The 21952-nt window shown below is 35.0% G+C and overlaps 1 protein-coding gene across 1 annotated transcript in view; it reads left to right on the top strand.

Moving 5' to 3' along the window:
* AQR (aquarius intron-binding spliceosomal factor) overlaps positions 1 to 21952 on the top strand; it is a 94915-nt gene that overhangs the window by 35320 nt on the left and 37643 nt on the right. Inside the window, exons 14-18 of the mRNA XM_059181102.1 lie at positions 7772 to 7874; positions 10945 to 11065; positions 14043 to 14184; positions 17274 to 17452; positions 20458 to 20625. Of these exons, the coding sequence (XP_059037085.1) occupies positions 7772 to 7874; positions 10945 to 11065; positions 14043 to 14184; positions 17274 to 17452; positions 20458 to 20625 (713 nt within the window). The remainder of the gene's footprint in view (positions 1 to 7771; positions 7875 to 10944; positions 11066 to 14042; positions 14185 to 17273; positions 17453 to 20457; positions 20626 to 21952) is intronic.

Genomic DNA, 21952 nt, shown 5'->3' with positions numbered 1-21952 from the left:
GGTATCTCATCATGGTTTTGATTTTTATTTTCCTGGTGATGAGTGATACTGAGCATTTTTTTCATATACCTGTTAGCCAGTGTCTTCTTCCCATTTCTTAACTGCACTTTTTGTTTTTGGGTGTTGAGTTTAATAGATTCTTTATAGATTTTAAATACTAACCCTTTATCAGGTATGTCAATTGCAAATATCTTCTCTCATTCCATAGGCTGCCTTTTACTTTTGTTGATTGTTTCCTTTGTTGTGCTACAGAAGCTTTTTATCTTGATAAAGCCCCAGTAATTCATTATTGCTTTGGTTTCCCTTCCTCCAGCAATGTGACTAGTGAGCTATAACCAAGGTCAATAGGTTTCTGCCTATGCTGTCCTCTAGGACTTTGATGGTTTCCTAACTCACAGTTTTGGACTGTTCTATTTTCATTTAGACATTTAGGTCTTTCGCCATTTTCAATTTATTTTTGTGTGTGGTATAAGAAAGTGGTCTGGTTTCATTCTTCTGCATGTTGCTGTCTAGTTTTCCCAACACCATTTGTTGAAAAGACTGTCTTTTCCATTGGCTATTCTTCCCTACTTTGTTGAAGATGAGTTCACCATACAGGTTTGGGTCCATTTCTAGATTTCCTGTTCTATTCCATTGATCTGTGTGTCTGTTTTTTGCCAGTAGCATACTGTCTTGAACTACGGTTTTATAATACAGCTTGAAATCTGGAATCGTGATGTTTTGTTTTTCTTTTTCGGGGTTGCTTTTGCTATTCCGGATCTTTTCTAGTTCCATACACATTTTAGGATTGTTTGTTCTAGGTCTGTGAAAAATGCTGATGGTATTTTGATAGGGGTTTTATTAGATGTGTTCATTGCTTTGGATAGTGTAGAGATTTTAACAATGTTTTTTCTTCCAATCCACGAGCTTGGAATTCTTTTCCATTTCCTATGTCCTCTTCAATTTCTTTCATAAGTGTTCTGGAGTTTTCAGAGTACAGATCTTTCACCTCTTTCTTTAGTTAGATTTATCTCTAGATATCTTACTGTTTCCAGTACAATTTTAAATGGGATCAATTCCTTGATTTCTTTTTCTGCTGCTTTGTTTTTGGTGAATAGAAATGCAGCAGGTTTCTGCACACTGATTTTATGTCCTGCAACTTTGCTGATCAGATTCATGTATTAGTTCTAGCAATTTTTTGGTAGAGTCTCTTAGGTTTTCTACATAGAATATGTCATCTGCAAATAGTAAAAGTTTGATTTTTTCTTTGCCAATTTGGATGCCTTTTAGTTCTTCTTCTTGTCTGATTCCTGAGGCTGAGACTTCCAGTACTATGTTAAATAGTAATGGTAAGAGTGGATATCTTTTTCTTGTTCCTGACATAGGGGAAAGGCTCTCAGTTTTTCCCCATTGAAGATGATATTAGCTCTGGGTCTTTTGTATGTGGCCTAATGATGTTGAGATATGTTACAACTATCCCTACTTTGTTGAGGGTTTTTATCAAGAATGAATACTTTGTCAAATGCATCTCTTGACAGGATCATATGGTTCTTATCCTTTCTTTTGTTAGTATGGTGTATCACACTTATTTGTAAATACTGAACCACCTTTGCAGCCCAGGAATAAATCCCACTTGATTGTGGTGAATTATTCTTTGAATGGACTATTGAATTTGATTTGCCAATATTTTATTGAGAATTTTTATATCCATGTTCATCAGGGATACTGGCCTGTAATTCTCCTTTTTAGAGGGGTCTTTGTTTGATTTTGGAATCAAAGTAATGCTGGCTTTGTAGAATGAGTTTGGAAGTTTTCCTTCCATTTCTATTTTTTGGGACAGTTTGAGAAGAATAGGTATTAACTCTTTAAATGTCTGGTAGAATTCCCTTGGGAAGCTATCTGGCCCGTGACTTGTTTGTTGGGAGATTTTTGATTACTGATTCAATTTCTTGGCTGGTTATGGGTCTGTTCAAATTTTCTGTTTCTTCCTGTTTCAGTTGTGGTAGTTTTTAAGTTTCTAGGAGTGTGTCCATCTCTTCTAGATTGCCCAGTTTGTTGGCATATAATTTTTCATAGTATTCTCTTATACTTGTTTGTTTTTCTATGGTATTGGTTGTGATTTCTCATTTGTGATTTTATCTATTTGGGTCATTTCCCTTTTTTTTTTTTTTTTTTTTTTTTTTTTTTTTTTTTTTTTTTGATAAGTCTGGCTAGGGATTTATCAGTTTTATTCTTTCAAAGAACCCTCTCTTAGTTTTGTTAATCTGATCTACTCTGTTTGTTTCTATATCATTTATTTCTGCTCTAAACTCTATTATTTCCCTTCTTCTGCTGACTTTAGACTTTACTTGCTGTTCCTTTACTTTTTCTTTTAGGTGTAAGGTCAGGTTGTGTATTTGAGACTTTTCTTGCTTCTTGAGGAAGGCCTGTATTGCTATATACTTCCTTCTCAGGACTGCCTTTGCTGCATCCCAAAGGTTTTGGACTGTTCTATTTTCCTTTGCTTCCATTTGTTTTTTTTTTATTCTTTAATTTCTTGGTTAACCCACTCATTTTTAGTAGGATGTTCTTTAACTGCCATGTATTTGAGGTCTTTGCAAATTTTTTCTTGTGGTTGACTACAAGTTTCATAGCAATGTGGTCTGAAAATATGCATGATATAATCTCAATTTTTTTCATATTTGTTGAGTTACCCAGTATGTGATCTATTCTAGAGAATGTTCCGTATATACTCAAAAAGAATGTGTATGCTGCTGCTTTAGGATGAAATGTTCTGAATATATCCTTTAAGTCCATCCAGTCTAGTGTGTCATTTAAAGCCATTGTTTCCTTGTTGATTTTCTGTAGATGATCTGTCTGTTGCAATAAGTGGGGTATTAAAGTCCCCTACTATTATTGTATCATTATCAGTGATTTTCTTTATGTTTATTATTTTTTTAATTTCATTTATTAAAATTTAAATTCAGTTAATTAACATATAATATATTACTGGTTTCAGAGGTAGAGGTCAGTGATATCAGTCTTATATCATACTCTGTGCTCATTATATTACATGACCTCCTTAATGTCTTTCACCCAGTTACCACATTCCCCACCCCACCCCACTTCCCTCTAGCAACCCTCAGTTTGTTTCCTATGATTAAGAGTCACTTATGGTTTGTCTCCCTCTCTGATTTCATCTTGTTTTATTTTTCCTTCTCTTCCCCTATGATCTTTTTAGTTTCTTAAATTCCATATGAATAAGATCATAAGATAATTGTTTTTCTCTGATTGACTTATTTCGCTAAGCATAATATCTTCTAGTTCCATCCAGTTCCATCCACGTCGTTGCAAATGGCAAGATTTCATTTTGTGATGGCTGAGTAGTATTTCATATAAATATATATATGAACATCTAGGCTCTTTCCATAGTTTGGCTATTGTAAACATTGCTGCTATGAACATTAGGGTGCAGATGTCCCTTTCACTCACTACACTTATATCTTTGGGGAAATTCCCTAGTAGTGCAATTACTGGTTGTAGGGTAGTTCTGTTTTCAACTTCTTGAGGAACCTCTTTATGTTTATTAATTGATTTGTGTATTTGGGTGTTCCCGAGTTGGAGGCATAAATATTTACAATTGTTTGATCTTGATGGATTCACCTCTTAATTATGATATAATGCCCTTCTTCTCTTGTTACAAATTTTGTTTTAAAATCTAGTTTGTCTGATATAAGTATAGTTACTCCAGCTTTCTTTTGATGTCCATTAGCAAAATAGATGGTTCTCCGTCCCCTTATTTTCAATCTTCAGGTATCTATATCTAAAATGAGTCTCTTGGGGTGCCTGGGTGGCTCAGTGGGTTAAAGCCTCTGCCTTCGGCTCAGGTCATGATCCCAGGGTTCTGGAATCGAGCCCCACATCGGGCTCTCTGCTCAGCAGGGAGCCTGCTTCCTCATCTCTCTCTGCCTGCCTCTCTGCCTACTTGTGATCTCCGTCTGTCAAATAAATTAATTAAATCTTTAAAAAAAATAAATAAAATGAGTCTCTTGTAGGCAGCATATAGATAAATTTTTTTAAAATCTTTTTTTACTTATTTATTTGACAGAAAGAGAGAGATCACAGGTAGGCAGAGAGACAGGGGGAAGCAGGCTCCCTGCCAAGCAGAGAGCCAGATGTGGGTCTCGATTCCAGGACCCTGAGATCATGACCTGAGCCGAAGGCAGAGGCTTAACCTATGGAGCCACCCAGGTGCCCCAGATGAATTTATTTAATCCATTCTGATACCTTATGTCTTATGATTGGAGCATTTAATCCATTTACATTCAGAGTGATTATTGACAGATATAAATCTAGTGCCATTGTGTTATCTGCAGAGTTGGTGTTCTCTGGTCCTTTCTAGTGTTTGTTGCTTTTGGTCTTTTTTTCTCCACTCAAAGAGGCCCCTTAAAATTTCTTACAGGGCTGGTTTAGTGGTCACGAATTCCTTTAGTTTTTGTTCATCTGAGAAACTCTTTTTATCTCTCCTATTCTGAATGACAGCCTTGCTAGATAAAGAATTCTTGGCTGTGTTATTTTCCCATTCAGCACATTGAATACATCCTGCCACTCTTTTCTGGCTCACCAAGTTTCTGTAGATAGATCTGCTGTGAATCTGATCTGGCTAACCTTGTAGTTGAAGGATTTTTTCTTCCCCGTGCTGCTTTCAGGTTTCTTTCCTTGTCTATGTATGTTGTGAATTTGATTATGATATGCCTTGGTGACAGTTGACTTTTGTTGAATTTAATAGGAGTTCACTGTGCTTCTTGGATTTTGATGTCTGTCTCCTTTATCAGATTGGGGAAGTTTTTAGCTATAATTTGTTCAAATAAACCTTCTGTCCCTTTTTCCTTTCTCTTTATTTTCTGGGATTCCTTCCAAAAGGTGGTTGCCTTTCTACTTTTAGACTGCAGTTTTTGTTCTCTCAGACCTCCAATTGATTTCTTGGGCATTCAGAATGATTTGATAACTAGCCCTGTTCAAGGGATGAGAGAAGCTTAGGGTCCCCCTACTCCTCTACCACCTCAACTCCTCCCCCACAAATCTCTTTAATGTCTGGCTTCATCAAAGACTGTTGGACTGTAGATCTGCTTTGTATTTCATTTATTGTGAGATACTGTTTTGGTTGAAGTAAATGAAGACATTCCCTTATGCAAAAGGGATATATATTTTAATAGCCTTTTCAAATAATTGTGAATATTTTTCTTTGATACTGTATCACATTTGACAAGTGGTTATTTCTTAAATGTTAGTTTCAATGTGGTATCTGAAACCACATTAAGGAAATCTATACAATTAAAGTGAATTAATTTAAGAAATGGAGATATTTGCCTTGCGTATGGATGAGAAGAGTCAAGGTATGAATTCTGCCCAGATTGATCCATAGGTATAACTCAGTTCTAGTCAAAATCCCAGCAGGATATTTTTCTAGAAATTGTCAAGCTTATTCAAAAATTAGTATAGAAAGGCAAAGAGACTAGACTAGCCAAAACCATTTTGAAAAAGAACAAAGTTGGAGGATTCCCACTACCTAATTTCAAGACTGTCTATATAGCTATAGTAATCAAGACCTTGTGATATTGAATAAAGGACAGATAGACATATAGGTCACTGGAACAGAGTAAAGTTCAGAAATAGACCACACATATATGTTAGTTGATTTCTAAAATACCAAAGCAACTACCTGGAGAAAGGATAGTCTTTTCAACAACGGTGGTGAAACAGTGGGACATCATCTATGTACAAAGTATGGAACTTGACACATACTTCACATCATATACACAAACTGACTCACAATGAATCATAGACATATTTCTCAGAACCAGAACTAATAGAACATATGGAGAATATTTTTGTGACTATGGTTTGTGCAAAGATTTCCATAGACACCAAAGCACAATTCATAAAGAGAAAAAGAATTGATAAATAGGACTTTATCAAAATCTAAAACTTTTACTCTTTGAGACTTTTTTTTTCTTTTTTTGGAAAGACATTGTTAACAGAATGTAAATATAACCCCAGAGTGGGAGAAAATATTGACTAAATACCTGTCTGATAATGGATTGGTACCTGGAAGTCTTAGAACTCCATAATAAGAAAATAATTTAAAAATAGCTAAAGATTTGAACAGATACTCCACCAAAGATGATACATTTCAATAAGGCTACAAAAAGATGCTTAGCATCATTAGTTATTAGAGAAATGCAAATTTAAATCATAATGAGGTAACCACTACATGCCTATTAGAATTGTTAAAAAACATGCAATGTATTGACTTTTGACAAGGATGTGGAACAGCTAGAATTCTCACATATTGCTGATGGGAATTCAGAATGGTAGTGCCTCTTTGGAAAAATGTGACAGTTTCTTGTAGTTAAACATGCTTTTACTATATAATCTAGCATTCTTACAGATATACTTAAATGAAAATTTATGTTCACACAAAAATCTTTGGGGAAATGTATATAGTGGCTTTATAGTTGTCAAAAACAGATACCCTTTAACTGGTGAGTGAAAAAACAACACTGTGCTACATCTGTATAATGGAATACTACTCAGCAGTAAAAAGGAACCAACTACAAATGCACACAATATGGGTGAATTTAATTGCATTATGCTAAATGAAAGTAACCAGTATCAGATCATAATGTATGATTCCATTTATATGACCTTCTGGGACAAGCAAAATTGTAGAGATCAAAACCCGGTTAGTGGTTACGAGGGACTGGGATAGTGTGTGAGGTCATTTGCTGAAGGTGATGAAACTATATTTAAGTCATAGAAAGCTGTTCAGCTCATGGTGGTGAATATACATTTTCCAGAATTCCAATTTTTCATTTGGAAGTTCAAATTTTATCTTCGGTGACAAATAACCATCAGTTGTTTTCCTTAAAGTTACTGCTTAATTTGTTCAGATTTGTAAAATTTTTGCCATTTATTTAAATCTGAATAACCATAGTTTGTTACCAGTTCTTTCAAGTAAAAATTGTTTGCAAAATGTGTACTTCCCATCTTGTCACACAGAATTTTTTAAAAACAGATACTCCAAAGAGTCTAAATTTAATTATATTAATAATTAATGTTAAGTAACAATTTAATTTTAATTAATTAATTTTGCTACTTCATTAAGGTCATCTTAAACGAAAGTGGCTTTTTTATATTTTTAAAGATTTCATTTATTTATTTATTTATTTGACAGACAGAGATCACAAGTAGGCAGAGAGGCAGGCAGAGAGAGAGAGGAAGAAGCAGGCTCCCTGCTGAGCAGAGAGCCCAACTCGGGGCTCGATCCCAGGACCCTGGGATCATGACATGAGCAGAGGCTTTAAGCCACTGAGCTACCCAGGTGCCGTGAAAGTGACTTTTTTTTCTCCCCCTGCATGTGGCAGTAAGGAATATTATGTCTCTTTATAGTCCTAGTTGGTACCATACTTGGTTGATACGGCCTTCACCCATGCCAGCAGTTTTATCCGCCATTGATTTTCACTGTGTACATAAAGATAGTGAAAAAAACAAACAAGTAAAGTATTAACAGAAGAAATACTGTTCTTGCACACATAGTAGAAAGGTCTCAGGGACCACAGGGGGTTTGCAGAAGACTTTTCGAGAACCTGCATTAAGGGGATTAACTTTCATTCTCAATTTATTTATTTGCTGCAATATCATAGGGTTATGTTTGCTAGGGAAGACTTTTTAAGCAGTCTGTAAAATTATGTGTTTCAGAAGTAAAGTAAGTTAATAAGATACTCTGGTCTGAATATTCCTTATTCTGCAGTTCAAATACACTCCACCAGGTGGCATCATACCTCTGCTTGTTACCAACTCTTCCTAAAAATGAAGACACAACTTTTGATAAAGAATTTCTTCTAGAATTGCTGGTAAATATTAATGTTCTTTAAATTTTCCTTTTCTTAAATATGTGTGTTAATTAAAATTTTTTCCTGGGCTAAAGGTTAATAGGTCATTTCTACCTGTTTTACAATTACATATCTGATTTTGCCAGATTTTTTATCTAATAGGTTTCTTTTCTTAAGTCTTTTACCTTTTAAAACTGCTTTATGGCATGAATTCATTCCGTGCAAACATTTTTGAGCAGCTTCTGTGTCAGGCACTGGCTTCAGGCATTGGGATACATAGGTAATTGACACCATTCCTGCCTTTTAGAGGTCATAGTTATGCACACACAGTTAATACGTATGCATTCATATTTATTTAACCTTTTATTTTGTTTTATTTTTAAAGATTTTATTTGTTTATTTGACAAAAAGAAAGCACAGGTAGTCAGAGAGGCAGGCAGAGAGGGTGTGGGGGTTAGGGGGAGCAAGCTCCCTGCTTGGCAGAGAGCCCTATTGGGGCTTGATCCTAGGACCCTGGGATCATGACCTGAGCTGAAGGCCCAGGCTTTAACCCGCTGAGCCACCCAGGCACCCCTAACCATTTATTTTAAAAGTTACTTAAATATGATACCTTGGATATTAAGGCATACCTTTATCATTAGAAAGCTCAGGAATATTTATAAAAACTAAGTTATCACTGACTTGGTGGATTTAAGAATTCTAACGGAGTTTTCAGTCATTTGGGGAAATAATGGACTTTAACTCAAACTAATACTTTTTGGGTAAGGATTTATTTATTTTTAATTTATTATTTATTTTTAAAGACTGCATTTATTTGAGAGAGAATACAAGCAGGGGGAATGGCACAGGGAGAGGAAGAGGCAGGCTCCTCTCTGAGCAGGGAGCCCAGCTCAGGGCTTAGTCCCTGGTTCCCGAGGTCTTGACCCAAGCGGAAGGCAGATGTTCAACCAACTGAGCCACCCAGGTGCTATTTTTTTTTTTTAGTGCAGTTTTAGGTTCACAGAAAAATTGAGGAATAGTAATATATTTTTAGCTTTAGTAAAATAATTCATAAAATGCACGAGTAATTATATCCCACTGTGAATATTTAAGCTTTTTGCCGTGTTCACTTTTATAAGTAATGATTTGGTCCCAGCTCATGTCTCTTTGTGCACATGTGTGGACATTTAGGGAGAGGCACCTAGAAGTGAAATTCTTTGATTGGAGCATGTGCTTATTTAAAAGGTGTAAGATTCAGCCAAATTATCCTCTGAAAGATGTATGTTCCTACTAACAGTGTATTAGAGTGTGTCTCCTTAAGCTCTTACCAGCATTGGATGTTACAGGTCATCCTAATTTCTACCAGTTGCATGGTTTGTACAAAAAAGAATAGCGTGTTTTAATTTTTTGTTTTCTGTCTGCTGTAGGTTGAGTAGGTTTTTTTAGTTTGTTTTTTGTAACTCTGTGTATGCATTTTTTTTTACATGTATGGAACGGTCCTGGGCACACAGTTTTGTGGTTATATTCCAAACTAATACTTCTAATATGGGGGGTAAAATATAGTCTCTTATTGTAGAGAAGATGATAATGCTCATTTTGGGGATAGTAACCAGAAGCTATTGGTAGCAGCTGTTTTAAGCTTGGTAACAGGTGTTTTAGTGCCAATTGGAGAAAAATTCTTGGAGTTTTAACTTAATTCAAGTATGGAAAATACTTTTTTATTGGTATGTTTATTTGTTTGAAGTGTATGTCTTAGGTACCATCTTTGCCGCCTTTTCATTATTTCTGACTACGAGTGCTTTCTAAAAATTCTTTGTCCTATTTTCTGACAATGTGAAATCTTTTCTCATTAAGTCGGTTTTGGGGATTAATAATAAATCCTTACTATAAGAAATGAGTATTCTTTTAAAGAATCTTTCTAATGGACAATAGGTTTACGTATAAGGCTGAGCCTTTGCCTTTTACAGTCTTACAGCTAAGATTTGATCAATGAAGTTTAAATATTTATGCCAACAAGAAAACAATTTTAAAAATTTATAGTGCTTACAGCATTATCTTTCATTTCCTCTCTCTCCTGAAGGATTTCCTTAGGCTTTGGATTCTTCTAATACCTGAATTATAATAAAGAAGTTGAAATATGTGAATTTTTTAGATGATGTCACACTCTTTTCTTTCCTAAAATAATACTCTCTTTACTGAGGAGAACATGACAAATTTTTCACATATATCATTATTTTAACTTGTTAATTAGATAACAAGCTTATTTCTGTGTTTGAGATAGAGGACTATAATATTAACAATGGAAATCTACATAGAGGTCATAAAGGCAAACTGATTTTACAAGGAAAATTGAGGCCGTGTGTGTGCGTGTGTGTGTGTGTGTGTGTGTGTGTGTTGTGTTTTGTTTTTAAGATTGATTTATTTCAGAGAGAGAGAGAGAGACAGCCTGAGCAAGGCTAGGGGGGTCGGATGGCTGAGGGAGAGGGGAAGGCAGACTCCCCACTGAGCATGGAGCCCAACACTGAGTTCTGTCTCCTGACTTGGAGATCATGACCTGAGCTGAAACCAAGTCATATACCTAAGCGACTGAACCACCCAGGTGCCCCCAGGTTTTTAATCACAAAATTTTCCAGATTGTTTAATTAGTAAAAGAATGAAAACTATAATCTACTTAGAGCTTAAAAGTGTTGAATATTAAGGGCTGTGGATTTTAAGGTCTTGGCATGTACCAGGCACTTCGATGCTGTTTTATAGTATCCGTTTCATTTTCATAAGAAACTTGAGAGGTGAATGGTATATTACCTGTTTTACCGAAAAGGAAGCTGAGATCAGGGAAGTTGAAAGAATGTGCCCAGTTTTTACATAGCTCATAAATTACAGGGACTTGGTATTGAACTCTGCTCTGATTTTCCAAAGCCCATCATAATTGGTACCTCTCTCATCTTTGATTTATGGAGAAAATGGAAAAATGAAAAAAACCCTCTTATAAAGTGCTACCATAACTGAAAGACATGAAACTTCTCATTCTGTACTTAATGGTGAATTTCTCCATAAATTATTTTGATTAAAAAAAAGATTGCTCTTACTTTCTGCATGATCCTGTTTCTTTTAGGTATCTCGTCATGAACGTCGAATTTCTCAGATTCAGCAGTTGAATCAGATGCCTTTGTATCCAACTGAGAAAATCATATGGGATGAAAATATTGTCCCAACTGAGTACTATTCTGGGGAAGGTACGGCAGAGAAGTATGGAATACAACTGTATTAGGAAATTTAGTTTAGAATTTATCGTATGTAACTAAAAATACCTCTATCGATTACATGCATTAGGGTAGTTTTCTGGTACTCTCAAGTTCAGTTTTAAAGCTGGAAACTATTCAGTATTTTGAATACTGAATAGTATTAAGGATTTTTGAATACTTGAATAGTATTAAGGATTTTTGTTAAATTTAACCATGCCCTAATGTGTATGTGTGCACGTGAGAGCACACTACGCACACATGCTCAGACATTCACATGTGTACATGTATTGGCATGCTATGTGTGTGTGTGAATACATATATCATCCTTTATAAAATATGACCATATCATAAAACTATGTTTTAAGGAGACCTAATAGTGGAGGAAGTATGGCTCTCAATATGTCACTGTAAAAGGCTTTGTTTTGTTTGGTAGTGTTTTATTTTTCAAAGCCTTTTTTAGAAGTTCTTTTGAATTTCTCATTAAACCAGCTAATGACCACCAAAAATTGTCAGTACTTAATGATAAACCCTTAGTTTTGATTAAAAATAATTATTCCCCGGTTTATTTATCTATTTCAACAGATTTGTTCCTAAATGCTTTTGTTTATCCTCTGAGGTTGAGAATTTGCCACAATTGAGTATAGACTGAAGTACATTCTGACATATTTTGAAGGCATATTTCAAAAAAAAAAAAACAAAAACCAAGGAAATTTTTGAACAATGGCTTCATTATGAGAAGTTTGGCTATTTTAAAGATATTACCAGTGGTAATTTATTTAAAAGAAAAATAGATACTTCAGAATCATATGCTGAAGCCATAACTTCAGTAAACCCATAACTTCAGTAAACTTCAGTGCACCAAAGTTGTGCTAGATTTCAGAATAGGCAGGCTTCATATTTTTTTTGTTCTTACAAAGGTCATGCCTTGTTTTTTCACTTTCCTAAGTTGCTCATGCTAATAGTATTTATGGCCATGCATGTATGAAACTAACTCTTTATCTAATCAGTTCCTAAAAGGCAAATACCACTTAATATTTGTCTTATCAGTACAGAACTTATGTGTCCTTAAACATGTATAGTCTTACATCTAGCTTTTGGTGCTATTCAGTGATGTTGCTCTGAGTTTAAAAATACATTTTGCTTAATATGTAAGGTATTGTTCTTTACCTTCTATAATAGTGAAGGTTAAGGAAAGTGTTTCGGAACAATATTTGTTGCCAGGTGGTTTAACTGTAATAAATCTGTCTTCAGATGTTTGGCAATGTCTTGCCATTGTTCTTCAGTGACCATGATGGCATCGTGTTTTAGGGGCTCAATAGTTGATGCTAATGAATAGGCAAGGATCAAAGCTAATACTGAATGTTTATACAGACTGTTTTTCTAGCTCCCAAAAAGACAAAATAAGTGAAACTGGTACATATATTTAAAGAAATATAGTTAAGAATTATAAAGAAAATCCTTGTAAAATTTTTTGCCCTAATTTTAATTGAACCTTTTAAAGAAGATAAACACAAATATAGAAAGCCACACAACGTAAACATAAGGCTTAACAAATTATTATAAGGGGAATTACCACCTTATTGGCTATCCCAGAATCCTCCCATAAGCTCCTTCCTAGTTACTGCTTCTCCCTCCACATGAAAGTAACGATTTCCTGACTTCCAAAGCAATCACTGTTTATTTCTTCATAGCTTTATCACTGACTTGTGCATCCATGTATGATAGTCAATCCTTCACATTTTTTAAATTCTTTTACTTCACAAATGCCCTCTGTATCCCCTTTCTTTTCTTTTGAAGAACCTGAGTTATTTGATCTGTATAGTTTTCCACAGTCTGGTTTTTTCTAATTGACTGCTCAGTGTACAGTTGAGTATGTCTTTCTACTCTTTATTTTCTTGCAGATTGGCAGCTGAATGCAGAGGCTTGGTCAGGCTGACATTTTCTCTCTGGCAAGATTCTTGGTGGTGCTGTATTCTTTCATCAGAGGCACTGACTGGTTGTTTTTGTATGTGTGTGATATAAGTAGCCATTGCAGCTTAATGGCTAGATTTGTTAATTCAATGACAGTTGCAAAATGGTCACATTTTAATTCTTTTTTTTTTTTTTAAATAAAATTATGCTGTCCAAAGAGACATATTCCCTCAGCCTCTGGCCTGAACGACACTGAGTTAGATTATAAGTCAGAATTTGCTAACATATATGATGTGAAAACTTTTTTCACATAGATGTTTTTGCCCTTAGGTTTATTATTGCTTTGGTAAGAACGGATTCAGATGATGAAAATAATGATTTTCCAGTAAAATGTGTTTATTTTGAGGTTCTTTTTTTTTTTTTTAAATCTTTTTGATATTGCAGCTGAGGCTTACTCACTTATTATCCAAGGGAAATAGCAGTTACTGAAGATACTAGAAAGAATATTGTTCATTAATATAGTCAGAGAAGGGAAATAACTCCAGGAAGAGCATACAGCCAATACCTTATCCTTAAAGTCTGGCGAAAAGGTAGAGATTCAGAACACAATAGCACCCTTTGGAGATAGATTAATATGTTGTAATATACTAACTAATTAACTTTCATGGTAAATTTGTCATGGGCTTAGTTTATGGTCATTATTTACTTCGAGCTTTGCCAAATATATATTAGGGGTAAAGGAAGAATTTTTAAATTACTCGAGACTATATTAATTTTAAGTATCTTCAGCTACTTTTGAGAAGCCTGTTTGTATATGAATCAGCAATGTACGGTTATATGTATTAATGAGTTTTATCCCAACTCTTAATAGATAGCATTTGTTAACATGGTTTTTCAATTTCTGTGTGAAAATAAAAATAGAACCTTATCAAATATGCTATATTTAGAGACATCATTAAATTAAACTCTTAACCAAATTTGTAGTACATTTCTTTATACATAGTGCAGTTGTCTAATTAAAAGAATAATTCAGATGTGGATTTTTTTTCTTTTTCAGGTTGTCTTGCTCTTCCCAAGTTGAATTTGCAGTTTTTGACTCTTCATGATTACCTCTTAAGGAATTTTAATCTCTTCCGCTTAGAATCAACTTACGAAATTAGGCAAGACATCGAGGATAGTGTCAGCAGAATGAAGCCTTGGTAAGCAAATCGGTTCCATTTGTAATGAAGAGGTGTAAACAGTGACTGATACAACCTCTGTCAGAAACCTCATAAGTGTATTTAGAAATAGTATGCCTGGCATGAAGATGCCCTCTTAAAATATGAAATATTCACTCTTTGAGAAATTCTCTAATGTGGATTAGAGTATATCAAAAGTGCTAAAATATATATATCTGGGTACTTGGGTGTGGTGCTGGGGGACTGGGGATAAGGGAGGAGCGGTCTTCATTTTTGGAGGATGGTAGGGGGAGAAATATAGGGGGGTGAGTATGTTGGACATTAGCAAAAGGGTAAAGAGGGAGCGTATGGGCTGACCAGCAGGCCTTTACTAGGACAGGACAGTTTAAGTCCTGGGAGCTTATGATAAAGGGGTCTTCTACCCCAGCTGCTCTTGTGGCTATCACCAGTATCTCAGTTAGCCTCTCTAAGGAACCTGGCAAGAGATGAGGAGTACTGCTGAGCTTCACATGGCATTGAATGTTGCAAAGTCTTGCCAGGTCCTCCATCCATAGATTACCTTGACTAAACCATCAGGATTTACTTTGGGAGCCAGTTGAGTAGTTCTCTTTATTTGAGGAAGTCTTCTGCTTAAACTCAACTCCCCACTTGCTAGCTCATTTCTGGAATTCTGTTAGCTAAGAAAAAATTTTCATTCTGGTTATTATAGGCAGCTCTGTATTATGAGATTTGTGAAGGTCCGTTTTGCTTTTTAGACATGAAATAAATGCCCTTCATTCACTATTTCATTGTACGTATGAAATTGATGAGAGTAAGTTATATGTCATAAGTGACTGTGAATCTATAAAATAGATTTTTATTATATTCTGGTCATTATATGACCAGAATTTTTTTTAAAAAAAGCTTAACAAGTTTGTGAATGTGAATGGCTTCAGGTATCTTCCAGGCTTCTCTCCTTACTAATTATAGAGAGCTACATGGACACTATGATTATGATCTATTTTTTTCACTTCCACATTTTATTTCATACACAGTTCTATTTTTTAATTAGTTATTATGTGAAAAGTTATTCTGGGTGAGACTATACAACACAACATAAAGTATTTTTGACTTAATAATCAGTTGAGTCAGTAGGCAGGGTAGCACTGTGAGGTTTGTATACTCGCTGGCTGATCATCCCTGCCCACAGCTTTGCTGGAATTATTGCCCATTGTTTGGACCCCGGGGGTGTGCTTGATCAGAAGGCTTCCTTTCAGTTTATGGTTACCTTGGGTTATACATGCTCAGATTCTAAACCTAATTTTGGCCATTTTGCAAACTAGGGATTTATGAAATAGCCGTTTATCAAATAGAATTCACTTACATTTTACTTAAATGCCAAATAAAGCAAAAATACTTAAGAGTTCTTATGGTCTATTAATAAAGGAAATTTTTTAAACTTATATTATTTTCTGCTAAGGGAAAGAAAATGTCATTTTTCAGAATTAACTTGTGATAATAAATTTTTCTAGATTTTCATTCCAATTGCCCTTCATTGAAGGCCTTTAAGAATGATGAGATCCAAAAAGAGGCCAAGCTTCTTTCTGTTTCTTGTGTGCTGAAGGTGGAAAGTAGGGGCATAAATTTTACTCAGTGCTTGGTACTAACGATCACGTACGTATTCGGTCTGCTGAAACCACTGAGCAACATAAGAGAGAATGTACTTATGATGGGCAGAAATCTATCCTTTTTAATTACTCGTGTCATAGGTAGATTTTATAAGAGGAAAAAAGTGTTGGGGAGAATAGATTAGTGGTTGTCTGGGGGTAGTAACAGAATTGACTGTAGTCAAATGAGAGGGATCTTTTATACATAGGATGGAAATGTTCTCAGATTAGATTGGATCATGGGTACACAACTCTGCAAATTTACTAAACAGCATTGAATTGTGCATTTACAGTGAATGCATTTTATTGTATGTAAGCTATACTGTAGTAAAATTGTGAAATATGGAGGAGATAATAGTTATTACAAAAGGGCTTAGACACAAGGTAATACCTTTAAGAAATTCCCTATATTAAGCAAGTCACTGGATGCAGAACTTTTATTTTTAATTAGTTTCACTCTTTGATGTAGAGTTCTACATTTTTCTTATAACACAAAGCCTTTACCTGGGATGTAGCTTTTCTTTATCTGTGTAAGCATGTCACTTTTGGCAGTACTTTCCAGTTTTGGAGTGCTGCTGGAGTATTTATACTACACATTTCCCAGATATACTACTTAATGTAAAATCTAAAACACCAGTTACACTAACCTAAGAAGGAAGAGTGGGTATTTGAATGTTAGTGATTCTGGTTATTATAACTAGCTTGATTATTTTTACCCCCAATCCATGGCAGTATCTCTTAAATGATTCAAATATTACCCTAAAGCAAGCATTTGCATAGATATTATCGTTTGTTGGTTTGTTTTTAATTTTTAAAATTCTGCTTGTTCCAAAACAGCTTATAGAAATACCTAAATGCATAAAGTGTGAACAGTTGAGACTGTCTTGATGAAGAGAGGAAAAGGATTAAAATTATTACTCTCTTATAATAATATAGATTATAATATAATAATAGATTATTATTATTACAGATTTTTCTTGACAAAATGCCTCTGCTATTATGTACATAGAGTTATCTTTTTTCTGTGTGTGTGGGATAAATACTCCTCTTTACTTCACTTTTTTTTTTTTTTTTAAGACTTATTTATTTATTTATTTATTTATTTATTTGACAGGCAGAGATCACAGGCAGAGAGGCAGGCAGAGAGAGAGGAGGGAGCCCGATGTGGGGCTCGATCCCAGGACCCTGGGATCATGACCTGAGCTGCACGCAGAGGCTATAACCCACTGAGCCACCCAGGCACCCCTTTACTTCCCTTTCTTTATTGGACCATATCTGCCTGTTCATAACTACTGAAGGTATTCCCTATATATTGGGACTTAATCTTTTTTTGAGTTTAGAAATAAGTTACTGATGTCAGGGCTTAGTGGTTAAATATGTGTTCCTCCTTACTAATTTTCCTTGACAGAAGTTGGGAAAAAGTCATTTTTTCTTGGAGTAATCATGTGCTTCTTTGCTTTTCAGGCAGTCTGAGTATGGTGGTGTAGTGTTTGGTGGTTGGGCACGAATGGCCCAGCCTATCGTGGCTTTCACTGTAGTTGAGGTTGCCAAGCCAAACATAGGTGAAAACTGGCCAACCCGAGTTCGTGCAGATGTTACCATCAATCTGAATGTCAGAGATCACATCAAAGATGAATGGGAAGGTAATTTCCTATTTCAAAAAATAAAGTTACATTTTGCCTTTTTAGTTGATAGACTTCCACTTAGAAAATTGGCAGAGTACTTTTATTAAACATTATTCTTCTAAACATTTATGAAATTTTATCTTTAAAAATTGTCTTTGTAATTATTAGTAGTAAAAATATCAAGGATCATACAAGAATAATTGTCTTAATACTTTAATAAAAAGCATAAAATAGCATGCATATCACAGGATTTTGAAAATTGCAGTTTGCAGAGCTGAGAGGAGAGCTCTATTTAAATCCAAATTTAGTAAGATAGTATTTATGAATATGTAGGATCAATATAAAAAGAACCAAAATATTACTGTTCACTGAAGAAAGGGGGGAAGCCACATATAACTTGTACACATGCAGAGCTAGTAAAGCAAATTTGTATTTTTAAGAGATAAAAGCCGCCAAAGTGAAGAGAATAGAGATAAAGTTGCCGGAAAATAAAGATACAAAATCAAAATCAGACAAACTCAAAAGAAATTTTAAGGGGATCTGGTAAAGCAACTCAAAAATAGATATAAATAATAGTTTAACTATTTGCATCAAAGGGAGGAAGTCAGAATTAGTGATATTAAGTGTATTCAAGGATAAATAATAGATGTAGAGAATTTAGCTGAGTTATTTCCCCTATTCTTTTCTAGGCAAGATTTTAGGTACAGGAGTTCTGTGTCACAAGGAATTTTATTTAGAGGCAGATATGTTCAGAGTTACTAAGCCAAGTAGACTGAAAACACTGGTAACACCTGTGCCAGAAATGACACATGACCTAATTTTTAAGTGTCACTTTTATATTTTTCCCCCAGCTGTCTGTGAGAGCTCTTGCTTGCTGTCCTGTTGTGAGAAACAGTAGCTGGTAGATTTTATCTCTTTCCACCTTCTTAGCATGCCAGAAGGAAAAGGATAGTCCCTTAATAGATCAGTTTTCAGAAATTATTGCTCCCAGTATAGCTGTTTATAACCATAGGGACTATATGATATGTTTATCCAGTAACTCTAAAGGAATCCAGCACCAAAGCTGACCACATGTTTGACATGTGATCACTCTAGTGGGTATAGTTTGTGACAAATTGTTTTTGTATTCCTGTATCCTTCAAGAGTTCTAATCTAATCTAGTGCATTACACATCTAGAATGCTGTATATCTTCATTATTGCTAAACCTTAAGAAAGACATTATTTTTCTGAAGAAGGTTTTTTACTTACTACCTTTGGCGTTTAAGAAGGTACTAAAATAAATACTATTTTACACAGTTACCTAAGCTTTCCTTCATTACTTTGGAGACTTCTCTCAGAAGAACATTAAACAGTCTTTTTTTTTCCCTTTCATTCTTTTAAACATAGACCTCTGATAGAATGAGAAATGTAATAGGTAAATTTTGATGAGCAAGCGACGGAACAGTAGGGTATTGTGGGACAAGTGATTCATAGTATGAGGCATGGTGGGAAGAAAAGTGTTTTCTGGGAGGCCAGAGCCAAAATTCAGGTCCTCTGTTAATCATAGATGGAGTAACTAAATAGAAAATGGAGGCAAAAAATGAGAGGAAGTTTCTTTAGTAGTAATGAATATTGTCCTGTAGGAACAGTTTTGAAGAGTTTAAGCTAAATATATGAAACATTGTTCTTGTGTCTTCAAAAAGGTATGAAGTTCAGGGCCTTATCCTCTCCATTACCCCATTTTAAAATTAAGAAAACATAATTACGGACACCAAAATGCAGGATTCTGCTCCAGAGGCACAGCCAGGATGGAGTGGATACATATGATTGAAAGGAGAAAGGTAGTTGAACTCACCGTTACATAAGGACTTTTTTAATGTAGATCTGAGATGTCCCACAGTGAAATGATCTGTTTTAGTAGGGAATATGCAGTCATCCCTCAGTGATACCAAAAAGTGACACTGGTAGGAACTAAATTACTTCTCAGGGCCACCTCTTTGACTTGAACACATAGATGTTGTAATGAGCTGTGCACATCAGAAGTCCTAAAGGCAGTACAACTCAGATAGTAGAACAGTTCACCTTAGTTCTCATTGCTTCTCCTGCTTCTGATTTGTTGGGAAATAATAAAGTAGTTATTGTTAGTCAGAGCAATTATTACTAGCACACTTAAACCTCACTCCATATTAAGCCAGAATGGTCCCAGTATTAGCCACACACTGACATTGCTGATTTGATTTAGTTGTATATTTTATTACAAGATTATAATTTTGCATTTATGTCATACAGTGGCTAACAAAACAAATCAGGAAAGAAATGAAGGTTAAGTGGTATGCCATTACATGGATATATGATGTAAATTTATGTCCCTTGTCTTTCCATGTCTCTACTTTTAATAGAGCTGGGGATCTAGTTGAGTCCAGCATTTGGTCTAATGACTGAGAAGCTATGGACTTTGGCACAAGTTTCCTATTTCTTGTCATTTACTTATAAAAATTTTTATTTGCCAAATGAAACTATATATATCCAACCATGTTCTGAATTTGGTATCTATAAACAGTGCTTTTGTGCCTTGATGAATTATTCTTGCATTGACCTCTTTCAGAGAATGCAATTAGACTGTTGTTGGAATGACAGTGATGAATAGTTTAAACTGATGTTAGAAACCTGCTAAGTATAATATAGCTGGATTATATGCCAACCATATTTTCAGTTATTTATTAAGAATGCTAAAACTAAGAGTGATGATGAACATCCAATTTTGGAGCTCTAACATGACTTGAGGACTTATTCAGTAGTGTATTCGTGGCATAAAAGTTTCTAATGTTAACATAAAGAGAAATTTTCTTTTAACTACTCCTTTCAAACATTGAATTTAAAGATTATAGGAAAACCCATAATTATATTACAATGCAAATGTAATCATTGATCACCTTTGGTACTTCACATGTTTCTTAAATCTCCTAAGAGGATGACAATTTGCCAACAAAAGACTAAAAACAATAACATTCTGATAAATAAAAATGTCTTTATGTTCTACCAGGTCTTCGTAAGCATGATGTATGCTTTTTAATCACTGTACGGCCCACAAAACCTTATGGTACTAAGTTTGACCGGAGGAGACCTTTTATTGAGCAGATTGGCCTGGTTTACGTCAGAGGCTGTGAAATCCAGGGCATGCTGGATGATAAAGGGCGCGTCATTGAAGACGGTATGGCAATCTGTAATTTTGAAAGAGTATGTGTACATAATGATAAATTTTTGTGCTGTTTTTATTTTTGCATCTTAAGTAATATTTTTTAGTTATTTTTATATACTGAATCAACACAAAGGATTATATATAAAATATATATAAGGTACCTACCACCCACTTCTAGAAATAAATAATACAGTTTCTAAACTTTTTTTTTTTTTTTTTCAGATTTTAGTTATTTGACAGAGAGAGATCACAAGTAGGCAGGGAAGCAAGCAGAGAGAGAGAAAGAGAGAGAGGGAGGAGGAAGCAGGCTCCCTGCCTAGCAGAGAGCCCGATGCGGGACTCGATCCCCGGATCCTGAGATCATGACCTGAGCTGAAGGCAGAGGCTTAACCCACTGAACCACCCAGGCAGCCCCAATTTCTAAACTTTGTATTAGATATTGGAAAGGACAGGATCTTTTGAAATTACCTTTATTTAAAATTTTCCTTTTATAATACTTTATAATATTGCCTTTTTAAAACCTCCAAACACCTCTTATGACATATTTGCCTAATTTTTCCTTCTTAAGTTTTATTGATTTGATGTGTTGTAGCAGTGGCTCTCAGTTGGAAATAGCACTACCCTGTATTTTGAAATGAATTTTGGTATTTATCTTGTCATGTACTGGGGGTAGGAGTAGGGGACGGTGAATTTTATAGAGGGTGAAATTTGATGGATGGGGTCTAGGGATGCTAAACATCTAAACAGAGCTACCTTGGGGCACCTGGGTGGCTCAGTCGGTTGAGTGTCCGATTCTTGATTACAGCTCAAGTCACAAACTCAGGGTGGTAAGATTGAGCCCCACCTTGGGCTTTGTGCTGACCCTGGAGCCTACTTAAGATTCTCTCTATCCCTTTCTGTCTGCCCTTCTTCTATCACCCACTCACACATGGCACATGCCCCTACTCTCTCTCTCAAAAAAAAAAAAAAAAAAAAATTAAACAGAGCTGCCTTGTAGAAAGAATTGTCATACCTTACATGCAAACATTACCCCATTTAGAAATACTGCCTTACTGGATTTGTCAGCTCTTTGATTTCTCAGTCTTATCATTGGCTTTTCCTTGAAATTCTTTCTTATCTTGTTTGACTTCTTGTTATACTTACTGTTAAATTATAACTGCATCTATTTCCAGGGCTTATTCCAATTTGTTTATTAAACTTCTCTCAGAACTTGAATTGCTTTCTACCTGTGATTTTAAGATTGCTCCATTATTGAAAGTGCTGGTAATTAAGCTGATCTTATCACTAGAATAAAAGAAAATAGGAAAGGTGGAATAACCATAAGGTCACATATTGGGAC

The sequence above is a fragment of the Mustela lutreola genome, chromosome 7 (assembly GCF_030435805.1).
Source record: "Mustela lutreola isolate mMusLut2 chromosome 7, mMusLut2.pri, whole genome shotgun sequence".
NCBI lineage: Eukaryota > Metazoa > Chordata > Mammalia > Carnivora > Mustelidae > Mustela > Mustela lutreola.
This window is presented reverse-complemented; position numbering and strand designations above follow the sequence as displayed.